The sequence below is a fragment of the Camelus dromedarius genome, chromosome 29 (genome assembly GCF_036321535.1).
Source record: "Camelus dromedarius isolate mCamDro1 chromosome 29, mCamDro1.pat, whole genome shotgun sequence".
NCBI lineage: Eukaryota > Metazoa > Chordata > Mammalia > Artiodactyla > Camelidae > Camelus > Camelus dromedarius.
Window position 1 is genome coordinate 25,701,312 of NC_087464.1, and position 19,365 is coordinate 25,720,676.

At 51.6% G+C, this 19,365-nt stretch overlaps 1 protein-coding gene across 2 annotated transcripts in view; it reads right to left on the reverse strand.

Annotated features, from left to right (window-relative positions):
* Positions 1-19,365, reverse strand: part of THSD4 (thrombospondin type 1 domain containing 4) — a 484,948-nt gene that overhangs the window by 373,766 nt on the left and 91,817 nt on the right. For both annotated transcript variants that reach the window (XM_064480753.1, XM_031440907.2), the window contains one exon: positions 10,829-11,276. In XM_064480753.1, coding sequence (XP_064336823.1) covers positions 10,829-11,276 — 448 coding nt within the window. The remainder of the gene's footprint in view (positions 1-10,828; positions 11,277-19,365) is intronic.

A 19,365-nucleotide genomic window follows, 5' to 3' on the forward strand; every position in this document is an offset into this window, starting at 1 on the left:
TGGGTCCCTTGAGAGCAGACACCATCCTTGCAATGAGAAGGAATCCCTCAGGGGCTGGTTAAAAATACCGATTCTCGGGCCTCACCCCAGTGGAGGGCGGAGAAGAGGGCCAGGCGCATACGCTCCGTGTGCTCCCTCTGTGATGCTGGTGCAGCCAGCCTGGCACCAGATGAGGCAGCAGCAGTTCAGAGCCCCTCCCAAGCCTCAGTCGACTCCAAATTATTTAACACGCAATCATAGCATGAGAGAAGAAGAGAAGCGAATCCAACCCCTCCAATTTACAGATGGGGAAGCAGAGTCCTGGAGGGGCGGGGCACCTTGCCGAAGGTCTGACAGCGACATGGAGGCAGAGTCCGCAGCACTGCCCGCCACCCGTCCCAACCCTAACTAGAAACGAGAGGGCCACTGCCGGGCGGCGGGTTCTGTAACGGAAAGAGGCCAGATCAAGTGGGCCAAATGTCCTGCTCCTCAAATAACCACGCCTACGTAGGGCCAAGTGGCTCTGATCGAGGCTCCCGCCAGAAGCCACCCTAAGGAACCTGGTGGCAGTTACCAGAAATGGAAGCTGCAGACCACAGAAACTTGGCCAGTCTATTTAACTAACTTCTTTCCATCAGCAAAAAAGTGCCAACAGGCTGGATCGCGAACCACATCTTCAGAATCATTCTGAATTGCTCAGTGTTTGACGACCTAAGTGTCTATTTCATGACGTGGAAAGCAGCCCACAATCCGTTAAGTGACAAAGTGTTGAAATGATTATGTGCGTGGGATGTGGGGAGGGTGTGTGGAGAGAGAGGTTGAACGCGTTATCTCTGGAAGGTGGGGCATAGCCGCCTCCTTCCCACAGGTGACTTCTGGCTTACTTGTATTGTCTAACTTTTCTTCAGTAAATACACACAGTAATAAAAGTGTATCAGTGTTTTTACTGCTAGTGCCTGGTGTTCTCATTTATATCCGTATGCATCTGCCAAGTCAACCAGCCACCTGTGATGGGTCATTCAGGATACCCTGTCCTTGGCCAACAACAAGCTCATTATATTTGAGTACGACCCAGTTACCTCCTGAGGCCAAAGGCTTAATGTGGCATCAGACCCACAGTGAGGGGGTCAGGGGCTGAGGCAGCAAAGCCACCTACAGAAGCCAGGAGGCAGCTGAGCCCAGAGGTTGACCACGGCATCCAGCGAACACCTCGCATGGGAAGGTGCGGCAGGAGGTAACAAGGTGCCCTGGAAGATGGGCGTCACCCTGTGCGTGACCTTGAGCAGGGCCTCCCATGATGCCAGCTGAGCTGCCGGTTAAAGGCAGGCCACTACTTCCTGGGGAGGAGAGACCTGGCCAGAGAAACGCAAGTCTCACAGGGTCCAGATCTGGAAGGGGGTTACCAAGACAATTACGGTGCAGTGAGGGAGGCAGGAGCCTGGGGTGATACCGATGAGGGTGCTGTTAAGAACAGCTAAGTTTTACTGGCGCTCACTAAATGTCAGATACTCCACCATATGATGTATCTATAGTTGCTCATTTAATCTGCACAACCACTATTACACCCATTTTACAGATGAGGAAGCCAAGGCAAAGAAAAGTTAAATGAACTGCCCAAGGCCACAGGGCAAGCGATGAAATCAGTACTTGAATCGAGAACCCACGACAGTAACCACGATGCCATGGTGCCCCTCAAGAGTGCGTGGACAGCAAAGTTAATCTGCAGCGGGTCCTCAGACAAGAGGGCCTCAAACTCCCTCTTGCCTCTTGTCAGGAGGCCTGGAGGCCAAGGTCAGATTCCGCCTCTGAGGTCCACTGAAGTGGCCCCAGCAAAAAGGATCGGGAGCCTCGGACTGAGGATGAAAGCTGAGGCGGGCTGCGGAAATTCTGTTTCATGTCCCTTTTGTAGATTACATCTGTTTGTACTTGTCCTGCTGTTATCAGCCTGAGATCGCCTCCCATTTTAACAGCCTCCCAGAAGTTAAAACCTCCAGGTTACGGATCACTTTACATCTGTTATACTTTCAGTGGGTTGTTTCCCGATGCCACAGGCTGAGTCACCCCCGCCTTATCAGTAATTGTCGCCACATTACAGCTGTGAGTTGGCTTTGGGAAGACTTCCTGCAGACAGCTGATCCTTTCCATGGGCACAGATTCTCGTAATCTCGTAATCTTCAGAAACCAAAACAAGGGAAAAGCCTCGTACGTGGGGATCAGGGTCATTCAGGATAAAGCCAGCTAGGACAGGAGCTGCACAGCGAAAGAGCGCCCCTGAGAGATGACCTCCCTGCAAACGACCCCCTTCCACCCCGAGGTGGGGGGCAGTCCCACAGCTCTCTTATGGGAAGAGATATAAAGATGTACTTTGTTTACATATGTAGGATGAGGTGAATCCTCACGAAGCCCTCGGGCCCTACCCAAAGTTCCACCCAGGCAACTGCCCAGAGCTACGATGAGTCACAAAGAGTATTATGGAAACTCTGGCTACATTCCTAGTGACCCTGGGTAATCTGAGATGACAAGGCCCTGCACCTAACTTCACTGCTCAGAGGCCACTGTCTGTGATCACACAATTACCTTTCAGTGATTAATTACTGTCAGTTTCCCAGAAGCCTGAAGACCATCATCCCCCATGAAGATGACATCAAGGAACATGACGCTGGGGTTTGCCTGAGTCCAGCATGCATTTTTTTTTTTTGTCCTTTGCATCGCTCTGGATTCAATCAAAAGACCAGCTACCATAGCAACACACGATGTATTTAACATCAGCGCAGTGAAGAAGTCTAAAAAAAGAAACCTAGAAAACGTCCCTGCGCTGCCATGAGAAAGTGGCTATGTGACCTTGGGCAAAGCACTTTGCTCCCTTCAACCCAAATGACTGCATTTCAGGAACGAGCCCGGCACCACCTCCGCCCCGCCCCCGCCCCAGGACTTCTGTGAGGAGCTAATCAGTAACACACTGAAGTTTCCAGCTCGCAGTAACGCTCAGTGCATGTTAGCGGGGCTGGAATCTAAGAAGACATCAGAGATGAATCCAGCTAAGTTCCTGACGGGTCGATGTCAGATGTTCTGAGCACACATTCCCTTCCCTGCTCTGCTGCAGATGGAAGATGGGCTTTGTTTCCCAGCTGCAGAGTCACACAACCATGAACGAAGATGTCTTACAACTAAGACACAGCTTTCCAAATATGTCTAATTTCTGCTTTCTCAAGTCCCTTGGAACAAACTCAACCTCGCGAAGACTCCTCTGCCACCCCCACCACTCCCAGGGCTCCTCTGGACCGTCAGTGAACTGGTTCATCCAGAAGAGTCGGGTGAAAGCTTTGGACTTAAAAAACAAAACACAAAGGACTGAGGTTTTCTTAGTCCTCAAACACGTATTTTTCCCACCCAAGTTCATAATGATCTAGAGAAAGGAGCTGCCCTCTCATTCGATAAATATGTCAAAGACCCCAAGGATGTTAACGTAACGAAGTCCATCCACTCACCCCAAAGAGGCTAATTTTTTTTAAACTCTACGTACATCTCCACACAAATCTAGGCCTATCCCAGGAAAGTTTGTTTGTTTCTCCTTCTTTAGGTTATTAATATAACTTCACGCCTGTAAGAAGGTCTAAAAGAGAACGTCCCTTTTCTGACTAACAGGAAGTCTACTGCAAAACGTACACTTGTAAATTCAGAGCTCCTACTCCCCCGAGGAGCACCCGTTTCCTAGTGGCTACTTTAGGGACTGAATTAACCACGGGTTTCCTTCCTGTCTGCTGTCTGCTGAGACAGCATGTGAAACTCTTCAAAGGCAAACATTCATTGCGCCCCTACTATGTGCCAGGTGCTATGACTCCTGAGGGTGCAGAGGAAAATCCCTTGTAAGAGTCTCTTGCAGAGATGTCCCAGGGCAAGGCAAAAAAATTAAAAATAAATAAAATAAGCCAGAACACGTGGGCAATGAGAATTAGGGCACTGTTCGGGCACTGCATTTGCAATCCTGAAAACTCAGGAGTTAACTGATCCTTTCTAATGCGGGTAAGTTAAGGGGAAAAACCCTTAATACACTATAGATAATAAAGATGTGACTGAAAGTAAAATGCGGGCAGCAGAGGTCGCCAGAGCGGGAGGAAGGAGGTCACTTCTTCATCTCGCAGAGTGAGACATCGACGGAGAAAATCTGCAATGGATACATCAGGAGCAGAGGTGCTAGCACGCTAACTTAGTGACGAAGAGAGCGAGCATGAAAATTTAAAATAGCTGTGGTTGCGTCTTGGGAGAGGGACTAGGTTTCACCTCTCTCTCTATCACTGTGATACTTCTTCCTGCATGTACGACTTTGTACCATCACGAAAAGGGACAGCTGTGAACCATCTATATACATGTGTGTGCGTGATTCACACATCTGTGTTTCATACATATGAAATCCATTTATATGAAATATATCTGAATATTTGTTTGATATTTACACGTTTAATATATTTAACATTTACACACTCAAAAACATTCACATATGTATTTCATATATATATGAAAGGCCACTCATAGAATAAGAAAAAGTTAATAAGAAATTTGTATGGAAAATTCCAAGTGGTCTGAGAAGACAGAAAGCAGAACGATGCAAAAGGCACTAACACGGGCGTGTATTTCCCGCATAAGGAGGCTGGTGATGAGGTCACAATGGGGGAAGTTGACGTCGAGCCCTCTGGTTAGATGACCTGTCCACCCAGTACCTGGCCTTACAGTTCCCAGCAAGTTTTACACCTTACGGAGCTGCACCGAATTCTTGAATGCACTGGCCCATTTGCTACGTTTCTCCTTAAAACTATACGCAGGAAGTTGTCTGTCAGCTCTGGGGTAGAATTAGAACCTGCCTAAAGAGAGCTCAGATATACTTGAGATTTGTCCAACATCTTCCCTTCATTTTCACCTACTCTGAGCCAGATCAACTCCACATGGATCAATCCATTGTCAGCAGTCAGTCCCACCCCAGGGAAATCGCCCAGAGAGTCATCGGTACCAGAACTCATCACAGCCCTCGTTTGCTAAAAGCTGCTCTTAGCCCCAGGGGTTCTACCCTTCAAAACGTTCAGAGCACTCTCTAAACTCAGGGTCACACCTCCTTTGGCAGCAGAGCCCTTTAAGAACTCAGAACCTTGTCCCCACCTTGCACCAGGAGACTCGCTCCAGCCTCCCTGATCCAGGAGCCTGTGTGTCAAGTCTCCTCTCCAGGGAGGAAGCGCTGAATTCACAGGGCTTAAGAGAAGAAGGCGGGAGAGGGACACCCAGGTGTCCAGGACGAAGGGCATAAAGTGTCTTGGTTGGTTAATGTTTTCAGCAAATAATAATACAAAACCCCAGACACAGCCAGTAGGAAAGAACTGCATTTTAACTGCATCCCCACGGGCACCAGAGGGCCTGTGGTTTGGCTTCCTCCTTCCCCTGCATCATCCCCAGAAGGACGCTAGTTCTTTTGCTCCCAAGTCTCGGCCTCCGACGAGCTTCCGCGAAGAAGAAACGCACCTGTTTACTCAATTCCTTGAGCACTTACTCTTTTTCGCCACAGCTGGGAACGTGCAGGGCTGTGGATAAACCAGGGGTGCCTGTCTGGGGTGCCCTTTGTTGCAGAAGATAAACTCACAGGTGAAACCATCGCTCTTGGCAAAGACATCTCTTTCCACTGAGAGGTCCTCCAGGTGCCCCTCCTTGCTCCTCCGCCCTGAGGGGAGCACCTCCTCTTCCTAGAAAACTCCCCCTGTACTGTGTCGCCAGCACCCCTGCAGGAAGCCTCGCTGCTTCCACCCACGCCAAGTTCACTTCCACTACCTGGAGCCTTCAAGGTGCCCGTGCAGCGTGGGTAGCGGTGCCTGCGCGCCGCACTTGCTATTACCTACTTAGGAGTCTCTCCTACTGACCCCGAGCCGCTTGGGGTCCAAGCTCGCTCTGATTTCAGTGTCCCTGACCCCTTGGTCAGTGTCAGCGCTGTGCTCATGGATTCCAAGTACAAACCCGCAACAGCGAGGGACTTGAACTGCTGCACCAGCAGGTGTCTAAGACGGATGACTGCTCTAAAAGATCGTAAGGGTCTTTTTTTAATTCTTATTTTGTATTGAAGTGTAGTCAGTTTCCCATGTTAGTGTCACGTGTACAGCAAAGTGACTCAGTTATACACATACATACTTTTTTTTTCAGATTCTTTTTCATTACCGCTCATTACAAGAAAATATAGCTCCCTGTGCTATTCAGGAGGTCCCTGTTTAATAGACATTACTCTCAAGAAGACATCCCGATGGCCAATAGGCACATGAAAAAATGCTCAATAGCACTAATTATCAGAGAAACGCAAATCAAAACTACAATGAGGCGTCACCTCACACCAGTCAGAGTGGCCATCATTCAAAAGTCCACGAATGATAAATGCTGGGGAGGGTGTGGGGAGAAAGGAACTCTCCTACACTGCTGGTGGGAACGCAGACTGGTGCAGCCACCACGGAGGACAGCGTGCAGGTTCCTCACCCTGTGACCCAGCAGTCCCGCTCCTGGGCGTGTACCAGGAGGAAACTCTAATTCGAGGAGACACAGGCCCCCCAGTGTTCACAGCAGCACTACTCACAACAGCCGAGACATGGATTCTTTATACTGGAATGTGTCCCCTTAACTTCCTGGTACACATCGTAGGCAAGTGAAAAATAAAACCTGCCTTATGTTTGAGGTCAGCATTCAGAGATCGTCACTGCTGCATTCGTGATTGATTCCGAAGTGCTATTTCATCTCACATAAATCAGACGATCCCGAAGACACACCAGCACGCTTAAAATTCCAGATGGCGTCGTAAGGTAGGGCTTAACGTTAAATATGCACGTTTGAGGGTAGGAAGACGTCACTGGCGTGAGGTTACCTATAGCTTCACTTTCGTAACTTGAAACATGACCCAAGGGTGGTGACGTGGAAGCCACATGGCAGCTGGAATGCTGGGTCTCTGAGCAATCTTGTCTTACTGCTGGGCAACGGGAAAGGCTGTCAACCACAGCTGACCCAGAGGCCAGACGGCGACTCTGAGCACGTCTGCCCACCTCGCCCGCAGTTCGGTGACTTAGCACTTAGGAGCTGGGGCCTGTTGAGCTATGCAGACACCTCACCCCATTCTCACCTCCAGAGAGGCAGGTCAGCCACGTTCGTTCACTTCCTCAGGTCCAGATGGTTTATTTACTAACGAAGTGTCGGCACCCGCCGAGCACCTTCTACACAGGACCTTGCCTGGAGCTCACATCACCCTCATCACCATGCCTACTCCGCAGAGGGCCCTCGGAGAGTTAAGTAACTTGCCCAAGGAAACTCAGCTCCCCAGTGTGGAGCTCCCTCCAAACCCACTACCCCGTCCTGCACTGCAGGCCTAGCATCCAATTGAACCAGCTGATTCGAGTTGCTTTCTGACTGTTTCCTATAGTTAAGAAGTTTCTCGCCATCTACCTCAAGTATGAAAGTCCAGTAAGACCATGTGACGTGTCCGTATTCTGAGATGCCTACAGAACAAACACCCAGTTAAGACTGCGATCATTTGCAGTGGATACGAGGAGGCGGGGGGGGGGGCAGGAAGGCGGGTCCCTACCCCCCCGGCAGGCGTCGCAGCACCCGAGATCCTGATACAATCCTGCCTTCCTGACTAAGCTATTTCTTTGGTTCCAAACTCTCTGTTCCCTTTTTTGGGCATCCTTGAAGGCCCAGCTCAACCGTTCCCTTCTCAGTGGCGTCTTCTCCAACTCTGTGGCCTCCTGCCCTGTGCTCCCAGGGTTCTTCCCCCTCACTGAGCGCTCCAGCGCCAGCCGCAACAGCCACAAGCAGCTGCATTCAGCGCCTTCTCTGCCACTGGGCAGGAAGGGCATCGAGGGAGGGATCGCGACCAGTGAGGGGACACGGCTCTGAGATACGGAAGCAAAAACACCTCCCCTAATTCAGACCGCCCGTCACCTGCACGACCTCGAGCCTCAGAACGGAGCCTTTCCCTGTGGGGGAGCCCGAGAAAGGGGGCCATTCGACCCAGAGCCAGGGTGGGATGTTCTGGGCACTTAGCTTAAGGGGTGAAGTTCTGAAATCAGCCGGTACTTCCAGCCCGCCCTGGCTTACTTTCCCTTCTCCCAGATAACAGCTGGGCGGGGACTCTCCACGCACGCGCTCTTTTTTAATCTTTGAGGAGAACGTAGGTGACGGCCGGCCTCCCCTGGGGGATTAGCGAGACTGGTCACAATATCGCCCGTCACCCCGTTCCTTTCTGAGTAGGAAGATCGACATAACTGGAGGATTCGTGCCATCTCTTCATGTGGATGCTGAGGAGTCTACGCACATGTCCACATAAGGTCACCGACGCTAAGGTGCCGGAGCACGTGGGTCCACGTGGAGAAGATGCAAGTTAGACTTAACACAACAGGACCACGACTGCTCTCCTTAGACAGGCCTGCTTGCAAAGTTGGTCCTCGGCTGACGGGTGGGGGCTTGAGTTCTGGAAGGGTTTCCACCACTCCCAAAGCGGCAAGAGTGACTCACCGTGCCCCAGCTATACGCACCAGTGATACGCTTCATGCTAAGCACCTGCTGTCTTCGGGGGAGCCTGGAATCCCAGCATGCAGCAGGCAGGGGTGCCCGCGTACTGGCTCCCAGCGTGAACTTCGGCCACGGAGCCTCTGGCGAGCGTCCCTGGTGGACAGCGCTTCGCACGTGCAGGCTCTCACTGCTGGGGGAGTGAGCACCCCGTGCGACCCCACAGGGACAGGACCCTTGAAAGACTGTGTCTGCCTTCCTCTGGATGTGGCCTCATGCAGTTTTCTCATTGCAGACTTTCCTCTGCGTCCTTTCACTGCAATAAACCACAACTGCGCGGGGGACCGTGTTGAGTCTGTGAGTCTTCCCAGCAAGTCGTTAAACCTAGGAGTGGTTTTGGAAACCACTAACACAGGGAGATTTAAAGTGTTCACGGGCCACGTGAAGTGTTTAAAGTGGCCCAAGTCACAAGAAGCCACGGGCTTACAGAACGACATGCAGTCAGGGGGCCTCTAAGGAAAGACACCTCTCAACAGGGGTGAGTAGGATGTGACGTGGGGTGAAGGGGCGCAGGATGCTAGGGTGAGGAGAAGGGAACTGGGCGTGTACACTCCTCCGCCGGCGTTACGGCTTTGTCCTCGGTGCGACGCGTTGCTTTACCTGCTTCCAAAGTGATGCCGACGACCGTGAATTCACAAGAGGTTTAAAACATTCCTCACACCTCAGGCCCCTCAGCAGTGGGGTCAGCGAGCACCTGGGGAAACCACAGCTCCTCCTCGGGGAGAGGCCGCCCTGCTGTGGGCAGCACGGGTCTGGCACACAGTGCGTGCCTAAAATGCAGGCTCAGTGAAAGAAATGCTAAGTAGATAGCAGGTCCATATATATGCCAAGTGCCTGCTCCCTTTTCCCTTCTTTTTATGATTTATTCGGTCCTCAAAATTAAGACAATTACTAGTCCATGGGAGAATGTGTTCTACATTAGAAATGACTTCATTTCAATTCAAAAGAATTGCAATGGATATTCAAGAACAGGGACCAATCATGGACACAAATACTCCTTCTGATTTACGAAGCACTTTCTTAACATCTCCTTGTTTGATCCTCGTAACAACCCCGTGGGGTGGGTAACACGACTTCCCTCTGGTCTTCCGTGGAGCCTGGTCTGTTACAAGACAAGCAGTGACACTCAGTCAAGACTGAGTGGTAGACCGATGAGTAATGGCTTTGGAAAAACTATTGCTTTACAAAAATTAATAATTCCTGAAGTCTGTCAGTGGAAGAATAAGCTGAAAAGCAACCCAGACATTCAGAGGAATTATTAAAATCACAAATTAAGTCATTTCTGTGGACTCTCTAGCCGGAAATATATTTTTAATGAGGAAATTGAAGCTAATACAGAACAGCTGTCCTGTTACCCAGTAACAGAGCATTAAAGGCAGATTAAATTATTAATGAGAAAACATAGCAATTTGGAAATTTAACCTTTAAACATTCTGTTATTCCTTTCCCTTTTATATATAGTCTTTAAACCTATATTTTTGTAAAACACGTTTGGGCATCTCATGTAGATTCCACGTATGATTTCCTTTGCTCCTCACCAGCTGCGGAATCTTCGGCAAGTCATTCGCTATCAGAATTTTTCGTGGCACGACATCCGAAGTCTTCATGCCCTGAAGAGCAGGGAGCCTCCAGGAAACTTACTGGGCGATAGCCATGCCAGTCAAGCCTCCCCAAACCCCCACAGCCGTGGCACCATCACTGGTTGCCCTAAACTCGCCAAACTGTACTTGACCCACAGGCCCACCAGCAAAGAAAAAATACTGTTGACAGGAAGCCACTGAGAGTACAGGGGTCGTCTGATAGGCAGCAACAGTGATCGTCGAGCGATTCGAAGATCAGCAAGGTCCCGCTGCACAGCCCGCGGAACCACCTTCCATGCATTGTAACAGCCTGCAACGCGCAAGGACGTGAAAAGGCGCGCGTGCGCACAGAGCCGAATCCCGGCGCCGCACACCAGAAGTCGACACAACACTGTGAACCGACTCTACTTCAATAGAAATAAAAATAACCCTATTAATAATAAAATCAGCAGTGAAAAAAACAAGTGATTCAAGAAGTTATTTCCTAAGTTACTGAAGTGTTATTACCATTCAAAGAATTATTAAAAGGGAAAATTACACCATTAAAAAGAAAAGCGTGCGGGAGAAAACACGGAGAGGAATGGGAAGGATGGGAACCAGAAGGGGCCCTGACGCAGCCTGAAGGCCGGTGCCCTCCCCGCCTCCCCCGCCGTCCGCCGGCCAGCAGGCGGCCCGGGGCGGGTACTCACGTCCGTGTTGCACAGCCTGTACCGCCGGTAGGCCCCGATGCAGGAGATGGCCGCAGCCCGCGCGGGCTGGGAGAAGCCCTGGGCCGCCCCGGGGGCCCCTGCGCCGGGCCCGCTGCTTGTTTCTGGGCCGTGGAAGAGACTGGAGGCTGCAGGGAAGCCTTGGTCTTGGGTCAGAGGCAGCTGGTAGATGGAACTCTCGGAGGCCTGCAGTCCAGAACGAGGGCCACTGTCACTCTGGTACAGAGGTCCGTGCTGGGGGGCCCGCTGGGCTGGAGGGCTGTAGCTGTGGCTGGAACCTGATGCTCCCTGGGACCTGGAATTCCGGGAGGAGGGCCTCTGTCTCCGAAGCCTCTGCGGTGAGTGCGCAGAATCCGTCTGCAGGGGTAGGATGTACGGGGCTTTGCCGTAGCCGTACTTGCCAGGGCCGATGGGACCGCGGGTCCTGCTCCTAAAGGGAGACACACAGGAGAAGAGACGAACGAGTCATAGGATTTTCAGTAAACCCAGAAGCTCTGGACTGTGGTGTAAGGGACTGGGGAGGAAGAGAAACCATACAGAAAGCCTGGGGTGGAACAGGGAAATCCTTCATACCAACGTGAAGATGACGTTCACCCTCTGGAAGGAGGGCTTTCCAGGACAAGGAAACACCACGGAGGCCGGAACAGGTAGAAAAGGAGGATCGAACGCTAAGCCACGGCCCGTGTGTGACTGAGGGAGTTTGGGCATTTTTGTAGGTTGCAGGGAGCCACTGAAGGCTGTTTGAAAAATATGAAGACAGAAATTGCAATTTCGGCCGCAGTAACTTCCTGTTCACTAGTTTCCTGATAACAGTCCGTGGGGTTTCCCTCACTCGACTGTGCCCAATAATTCAGACCCTGTTTCCATGACCAGTGGCGCCCATATAACTTTGCAGGTAATTGGAACCTGGCTAAGCAGCCGCCTCCTGTGCAGCCCCACGGCCTCACCTGCACTGGGTCAGACTCAGTCCCTGAAGAAACTAGAGGAGTTGAGCAACTGGTTACTCTTGAGTCAGCCCGTGCGAAGTAACCGCCAAGTGGTCACCTCCACGTCGGTGTGCGTCTTCAGATCTCGTCAAGGCCAGGTGCCTTGCGAGTTCTCATGAAAACCATGTATGCAGTGGTGTGCTGGTAGATGTCAACAACTGGCCAATTTCAAGCTACCAGCGTGAGGCCCCATCAGCTCCAGCAAGCAGGGAAACGTCCGCTCCCGCCCACCGCTGCACGCAAAGTCACCGTGCACACGCTGCTTGCAAAATACAGAGCTAGGAACGGTGAAGAAATATAAAAGTGAATCAAACAGGGTTCCCAAGACCGTAACTGTCCAGTTGAAAGCAACCAGAACATAGCATAAGGTGGGGAAAGGGCCTTGGGAGCAACACAGCCAAAAGTGCACTGGGAAGTCTGAGCTCGAGAGAGCGCTTCTGCCTGGGGCGCTTGGAGCTGGCGTCACCGTCACTGGTCTGAGGATTGGGAAGCAAGGCTCCCGTACCCCATGGAAGGACTTAAGTCAGTCTCTCACTCTCACTTATTTGTAAAATGACTGAACTGGATTAAACGACCGCAAAGATCGTTCCAACTCTAAAATTACAAATGCTTCCAGAATAATTAATTCTACATGTATGTAAAATTGGAAATGTGCCCGAGGATTTCTGCAGGATGGCCCCATTAAAATAAACACATTAAAACAGCAATCAAGGTGAAACATTAGTTTCTGCCCTCATGAGGAAATTCTTTCTTCACTCTACATAACCACTGAATATAAAATTTAACAGACCACAACTAATTATTAACATCTTTATCACTAATTGCACCTTCATTCTTAGCTGATACGGCTTTGAATTAAACGGTGCTCGTGTTTGTTTTGCCTTTCGGCATTTCTCAATTAATCTTGGCAACACTTGGGGCTCTGTTAATGATGGGGGCGATCCAGAATGCTGCTTAAAGAGATGTAATTAAATTAGTCTTAAATATATATATATACAGAGAGAGAGAGAGAGACAGAATTGGGTGTAATTTGCTTTTTTCTCCTTGTGGCAGGCCAGGTAAAATGAATGACATCATACAAAGGCGAAGGAAAGAATTTCTCTGTGTGTGCGTATCTTTTTTTTCTTTTTTCTTTTTAAGATCTGAAAGCCTACCAAAAATTCTAGCTTCAAGGTAAGTACTGGGTGGAGCCCCCAGCTGCAGGTAATAGAGAAAGGAAGACACACGGAAAGATGCTTCTCAAACTTGAATGGGCACAGGAGTCGCCTAGAAACCTTGCCGAGAGGCAGATTCTGACTCAGGAGGTCTGGGTGGCGCCCAGGATTCTGCATTTCCAACAAGCTCCCAGGTGATGCTGGTCCACAGACCCATGGCTTTGGAGAACAAAGTCATAAAATGGAATTGAAATTCCAAACAGAAGAGTGAGAATTCAACAGTAAAATGTGTCATGTTTAATGGAGAAAGCTAGCCATGAAATTGTTTTAAGAACCTGTGAGTTTGTGACATATACAAAAATCTGCTGGTCTGGGCCAGGCTGTGTGGCTGCAGCTCAGTCAGTGAAAAGTGCTGAATCTAGGCTGACTTGACCTTGACCTTCACCTTGACCTGGGGGGGGGGGATAAGCCACAGCTGGCTGATGACGGGTGTCAGCGTCTTTCCAGAGGCTGCCATCACCCCCAAAGGGGTAACGTGCACACATGCAAATGTGTATTTTTCTACTCACATTGCCTTGTGGGAGGCACGGCCTAAACCGGAGACCTGCTTAGAACCCACCCAGACCGCAACACCGCAGGAAAGAGGGTGATTCCACCACAGACGACCATCAATTCCGATCCACAGACTATGGAGAAAATGAGCAGCCAGTCAGGGTGCTGGTCCCAGAACACCTGGACCAGTGGCAGGTCGGTCCCCGCTTGGCCAGGAGAACAGTGTTTTCCTTACGGCCGGTCAGAGCACACCCGACGTTCAGAATGGCCTCTTCCCCACCAGGACAGAGTCCATCTGGCCATTTGCAGGGGGCAGATGTGAACCGGGCAGATTGATGTGAAGCTGGAAAAGCAAGCAGAGGTGGGGCCACGGGGATGTGTGTGGCCAGTGAACCCTTCCAGGGGCACACGCGGCAGGTGCCTGGGGGCTGTGAGGTTGATTCGTCTTGCTGGGTCCCCCCATAATCCGACTCTGGGATTTTACTTGGGGTTCAACGTGTGTCAAAGTTCTAGCTAATTTTGGAAAGGTAGGCCTTGAGAAAGAACTAGGAAAAGCCTGATTTGGAGCGCAAGGATATGAGTATTGGCACAGTGTAGTGGTTAGGGACCTGGACTCTGAAACAGGTTTCCTGGGTTTGAATCCCAGCTCTGCCAATTGTGAAACTTTGGGTAGGTTCCTCGGTCCTTAGAAGCACTTAGGGCCCAACATTTAGGGAGACGCTCACTCCCAGGGTTGTGATGTCTCCTTAGATGCTGCGTCCTAGGCCCGGCCGGGCCCCTGCAGGCACGTACAAATAAAGACGGTAACAGTAGCTTCCTTCCAGGCTGTTGTAACGGGCAAACAATTTGAGAGCAAATGACAAATAATGCTGTGCATAGAGCATGCTTCACAGAGTATTTGCTTAAAAAAAAAAGTTCAAGCTTGGTATTTGCTAGCTCTACGAACTTCAGGAAAAAAAAAAAAAGCCCTCAATTTTCTTAACTATAAATGAGAGTACACTGGCTAGGATGGCTATAATAAAAAGGAGAGACAGTAACAAGCGCTGGGGCGGATGTAGAGAGACTGGAGCCCTCATGCACTCCTGGTGGGAACGTAAAATGATGCAGTTGCTTTGGAAGACTATCTGGAAGTTTCTCAAAAAATTAAATGTAGTATTACCATGTGACCCAGCAATTCCAATCCTAGGTGTACACCCAAGAAAAATGGAAACATATGTCCATGGAAAGACTTGTACGTGAGTGTTCATAACAGATTTATTCATAATAGCCAAGAGATGGAAACAACCCAAATGCTTATCCACTGATGAATGGAGAAACAAAACATAGCACATCCATAGACTGGATTGCTGCTCAGCCGCAAAAGGGGTGAGGTACTGATACAGACCACAACACAGATGGCCCTCGACAGTGTCCTAGGTGAAAAGAGCCAGGCTCGAGAGGCCACGTACTCCACGATTCCACTGGTCGGCAATGTCACAAATTCACAGAGACAGAAGGCAGATCAGTGGTGACCAGGGGCTGGGGGTGGGGGTGGGGAAGGGAGTGTGCTAGAGGGTCTGGGTTTTTTTTTGGGGGGGTGATGTTCTGTAATTAGACAGTGGTGATGGTTGCACAGCCTTGTGAATCCACTAAAACCCACTGAACCGTACACTTTAAATGGTGACTTTTATGGTAGGTTAATCATCTCAACAAAGCTCTTATCTTTTATTTTATTTATTTTAATTTTTAAATTTTTTTCTCTCAGTATTCATTTATTTATTTAATGTATTTTTTAAAATTTATTTTTGTGGGGGGAGGTAATTAGGTTTGTTTATTTATTTTCATGGAGGCACTGGGGACTGAACCCACGACCTCGTGCATGCGCTTTGCCACTGAGCCATAACCTTCCCCTAAAGCTCACCTTCCAAAAGTGAGAGCATGAATTCCCGTCTTTTCTCCCGACAGTGACATTGTAAAGATCAAACAGCAGTTACCAATAGGAATGCATTTTTTGAATCTGAAAGCAGTTTTTATCATTCACTTTCCATGTGTTTCCACAACCTTTAACAAACCTTTACTGAACATCTACGAGCATCTGGTGGGCATCGTGTGCGGTACTTCCCTCCCCCACAACGGCCAGAGCAGGACAGGAAGGGTTCTGACACCGGGTTCTGGTCCCAGGTCTTCCAGTGGCCAACTGTGGGCGTCTGGGCAACCTGCTGTCTCCTGAGACAACAGCTGCAAATTGCATTTTGGAAAAGGGAGTAAATACAGAAAACACGTCCCCTGCAGCAGGCCGGCTGCCGCCTGGGGCTCACTACGGGTGGTGCTGTGCAGCTTGGCGAGGTTAATCCTGGCCAGGCGGTGGGAAGATTCAGGCAAAGACACCACAACTCGTCTCCTTCTTCCCAGCTCCATGCACGACCCCTGGAAGCATGTCATCTACAGCCACCACCTGTAACTGACAACACCCACATTTCTGTGGCCGGCCCAGACCCCTCTTTGGAGCACCAATCCCACAGACCCAAATAAGCTCTGGACTGGCACCTGTTTCTCACCTGGGACGTGCACGCAAGTGTCTGGGGATCCTGTCAAACTGCAGCTTCTGATTCAGGAGGTCGGGGTAGGAGGGTGGTGGCTGGGCTCTGAGTCTGCATTTGCAACAAGCCCCCAGGCGGCACCGATGCTGTGGGAACTGCTCTAGCTAGACACCCCTGCCCAGCGACATCTCAAACTCAACACGTTCAAGCCCAGCTTCTTCTAGTGCGCCCCACATTCCCCGTCTCAGTAGCTCTCAAACTCCAGCAAGCGTCAGGACCGCCCGGAAGCCTTACTTGAACAAAGCGTTGGACCCCACCTGCACAGTCTGACTCGGGAGGTCTGGGCTGGGGTCTGGGAATCTGTGCTTCTGACAGGCTCCCAGGTGAAGCTGACGCTCTGGGTCTGTGGACCACACTGCTCCGTTTCACCCCCAAGTACCACACCAACCCCTGACGTTGTCTGGCTCTTCCGTGACCTCTGACCTGACCTGGCCCCTGGGTACTGAGTTCAAGCTTCCCGGCTTAGCCACCCTGTCCGCACAACACAGCTCCTGTCACATCTCTCGCCACAGCCTGGCGCTGCAGGGACCCCCCCCCCCCCAACACCACACTCCTCGGAGTTCCCCAACAGAGCAACCCGATCATTTCCTCCGTGCTCACGCCCTGCTGTTTCCTCCTCGAGGCTGCCCCCCCCCTTTTCCTGCACCAGCCATCGCTTCACCCAGGACTTGGCTGAAGCACTAACCCGTCCATGTGGCTCTTCCTAGTCCAACCCCACCGCAGCCCTTACCCGCCGAGTCAGCGTCCTCTGTCCTCACGCGGGCCCCACCGTGTAACCGGCACAGAACAGAAACGCCTCCACGCCGACGCGCTTCACCTGCCCTGGTTTACCAGACTGTGGCCCCTTCAGAACGGGGTGTGTCTTACCCGTCCTGTGTGCCTGAAACCCAGTATAACGGCCAGCAGAGAGTAAGTGTTCAACAACTACTGAAAAACTGAAGAAACGAATGAATGGCTGGCTCAACCCACTGCCAGAGGAAGGAAACCGCCCCCTCCATTAGTCCCTGTGTTTAATTTCTGTCACATGGAACATCCCTCTGCGCAGGCATAAAAGCCTCATCTGCCGGGTGAGATCATTCCTCGTACCAGACGCCTGGAGATGGAGCAGGTCCCTGGAACAGAAGGCAGGACCCGCAAAGGCTGGGACTCAGCTTTACTCTCAAAAAGAGGGACGACTTCAGAGGTCCACGTGCCCCACGCACGCCCGCCGGAGCTGAAGAGCCACGCAGGCGAGGACAGTCTGCCGGCTGCTGCGGCGGCTCCCCGGGTCCCGCCTGAGCGTCCGGCACGGCGGGGAAGCGGCAGAGACAGCCCCGCCCTCTGGAAGCCAGGCCGCTTGTATGTCTTACTCTCTCCGTGTTTACTCCCCTTGTGTTTTCTCTGGGAGCCCCGGCAGGTCTCTGTGAGGTCCAGCCTCTCTCAGCTCTGCTAATGTGGACCACACGTGGGCCAGAGCACCCCACAGCGCAGCGGCCCCTGGGCCCAGCCTGCGAGGGACCCCAGGAGCCCGAGCCTGCCCGCTCGGGGACTGGGAAACGGGGTCAGCTTCCCCCGCTCAAGTGGAACGGCTCCCCACCCTGCTTCGTCTTGGAGGCTCCGGGTCTTCCAGCACGTAGAGCGGACATTGCTTGCAACTGGCTACCTGAGCTGAGCTGTCAGGTAAACAGAAGTCAGTTCTTCCACAGGGAAGACGGAAAGGAGGCGTGTGAGGTGGGAGATTCCTGAATACTGGGGACGGCTCAGGGAACCAGGGATGGCTGAAGTCTCCCTGTCAGCTACTGTTGAGAAAATCCAAGGCCCTTCTGAATCTTACTACATCTAATGACTCATCTCCACGTGGTTTAAAGGATCTTTGATGCCACATTGGCACTTGGCACTGTTTTTACACATCAAAGCTAAACTCGTACCAAGCCCGTGTTTGGGGCAGGTTTGCCCGGCCAGTCCTAGCACCGAGGACGGGCGGGACGGCACGAGAAGCTAAAGTCACAGACTCCGGGTCACAAGCGCAGGGCCGCTGCATCTGGGGGTGGCTCTAGGCCAGCCTCCACAACGGGACGCACTTCCTTTCTCCTCTAGAGAAGACAAGGCGCTTGAAGCGTGGACGTGGGGGCGGAAGATGAGATTTGCAACTGCTGTCGAGTGAAACGCTTTTCCCACAATCCATTAGTACGACCAAAGGCATTTTAAAGGAGTTTTATATAAGATATTTTACAGGCTACTGAGCAGTAGGAATGGTAACTGGGAACTGTCTTTCCAAGCGGTTACAGAGGTGCAAAGAGGTGTGGGCTCAAGGTCCCCGGTGCAGCCCTGCTGAACTGGGAGGACGCCTGAAACAGCCCTCGCAGGACAGCGTCCTAAGGAACTAGCCGGTACGTTCTCCCTCCCGGCCAGCCCTCCTCCCGTCCAGCCCTCCTCCCGTCCTCCCCCGCCAGCGCTTCTACAGTGACCGTGATGACGGCAGCACCAGAGGAGAGGGGACCTGGAGGTCGGCAGGAGAGAAGAGCTGGGCTTGGTCTGTCAAGAACCAAAGTCCGGGGCGCAGAGAGCAGAAGTAGGGTGTACAGGACAGACTGTGAGGAAGATGCGATGACCCTGGAGTTCTTGAATCTAAGGCACTGAAGAGCCTGGCTAGCAGGCAGACGAGACGAGGCAGCGACGGAGAGGCAGTGAGCAGAGCTTAGACCAGAGTACTCTGCCTGGAGTGGGGAGGAACAGATTTGTTCAGGAGCCTGAGAACAGAAGGGACCCGGAAGCTTGGGGAAGCCCGTATCCAACATGGCGCCTGAGTGCCGATGGCTCATCCCAAAGGGGTCTCTGTGGTTCCAGCAGGGACACAGAGCACATGGCCCTCGGCAACGAGAGGCCAGCAAAGCACGCGTGGAGGTTTCGGCAGCATTTACTGCAAAGGGCGGGAGGCAGCCAGGGACGCAGAGCAGACGCCCTGCTCCCTTCATTCCCCGCGACTGCACAGAGCCTCTCGTCTGCGGACCCAGGTCTCCCCCAGGGTAAGGGGCAGAATTTGAGGAAGGAGGGGACTCCTGACGGGATGGAGCATAAACCCCAAACTAACGAAGTCTACCATGAAGGCTCTGAGCGCCTGAGTCCTTGGAGCTGGCGGATTTCCTGCAGCAGCAGAAACAGAGACTCATGAACGAAACCTAGATGGAGAAAAATAACTGGCATTCCGCATGTCTGAGTTGTGACACTCAACCCAAGCCCCCTTAAACAGGAGAACGAGGGACTGGACA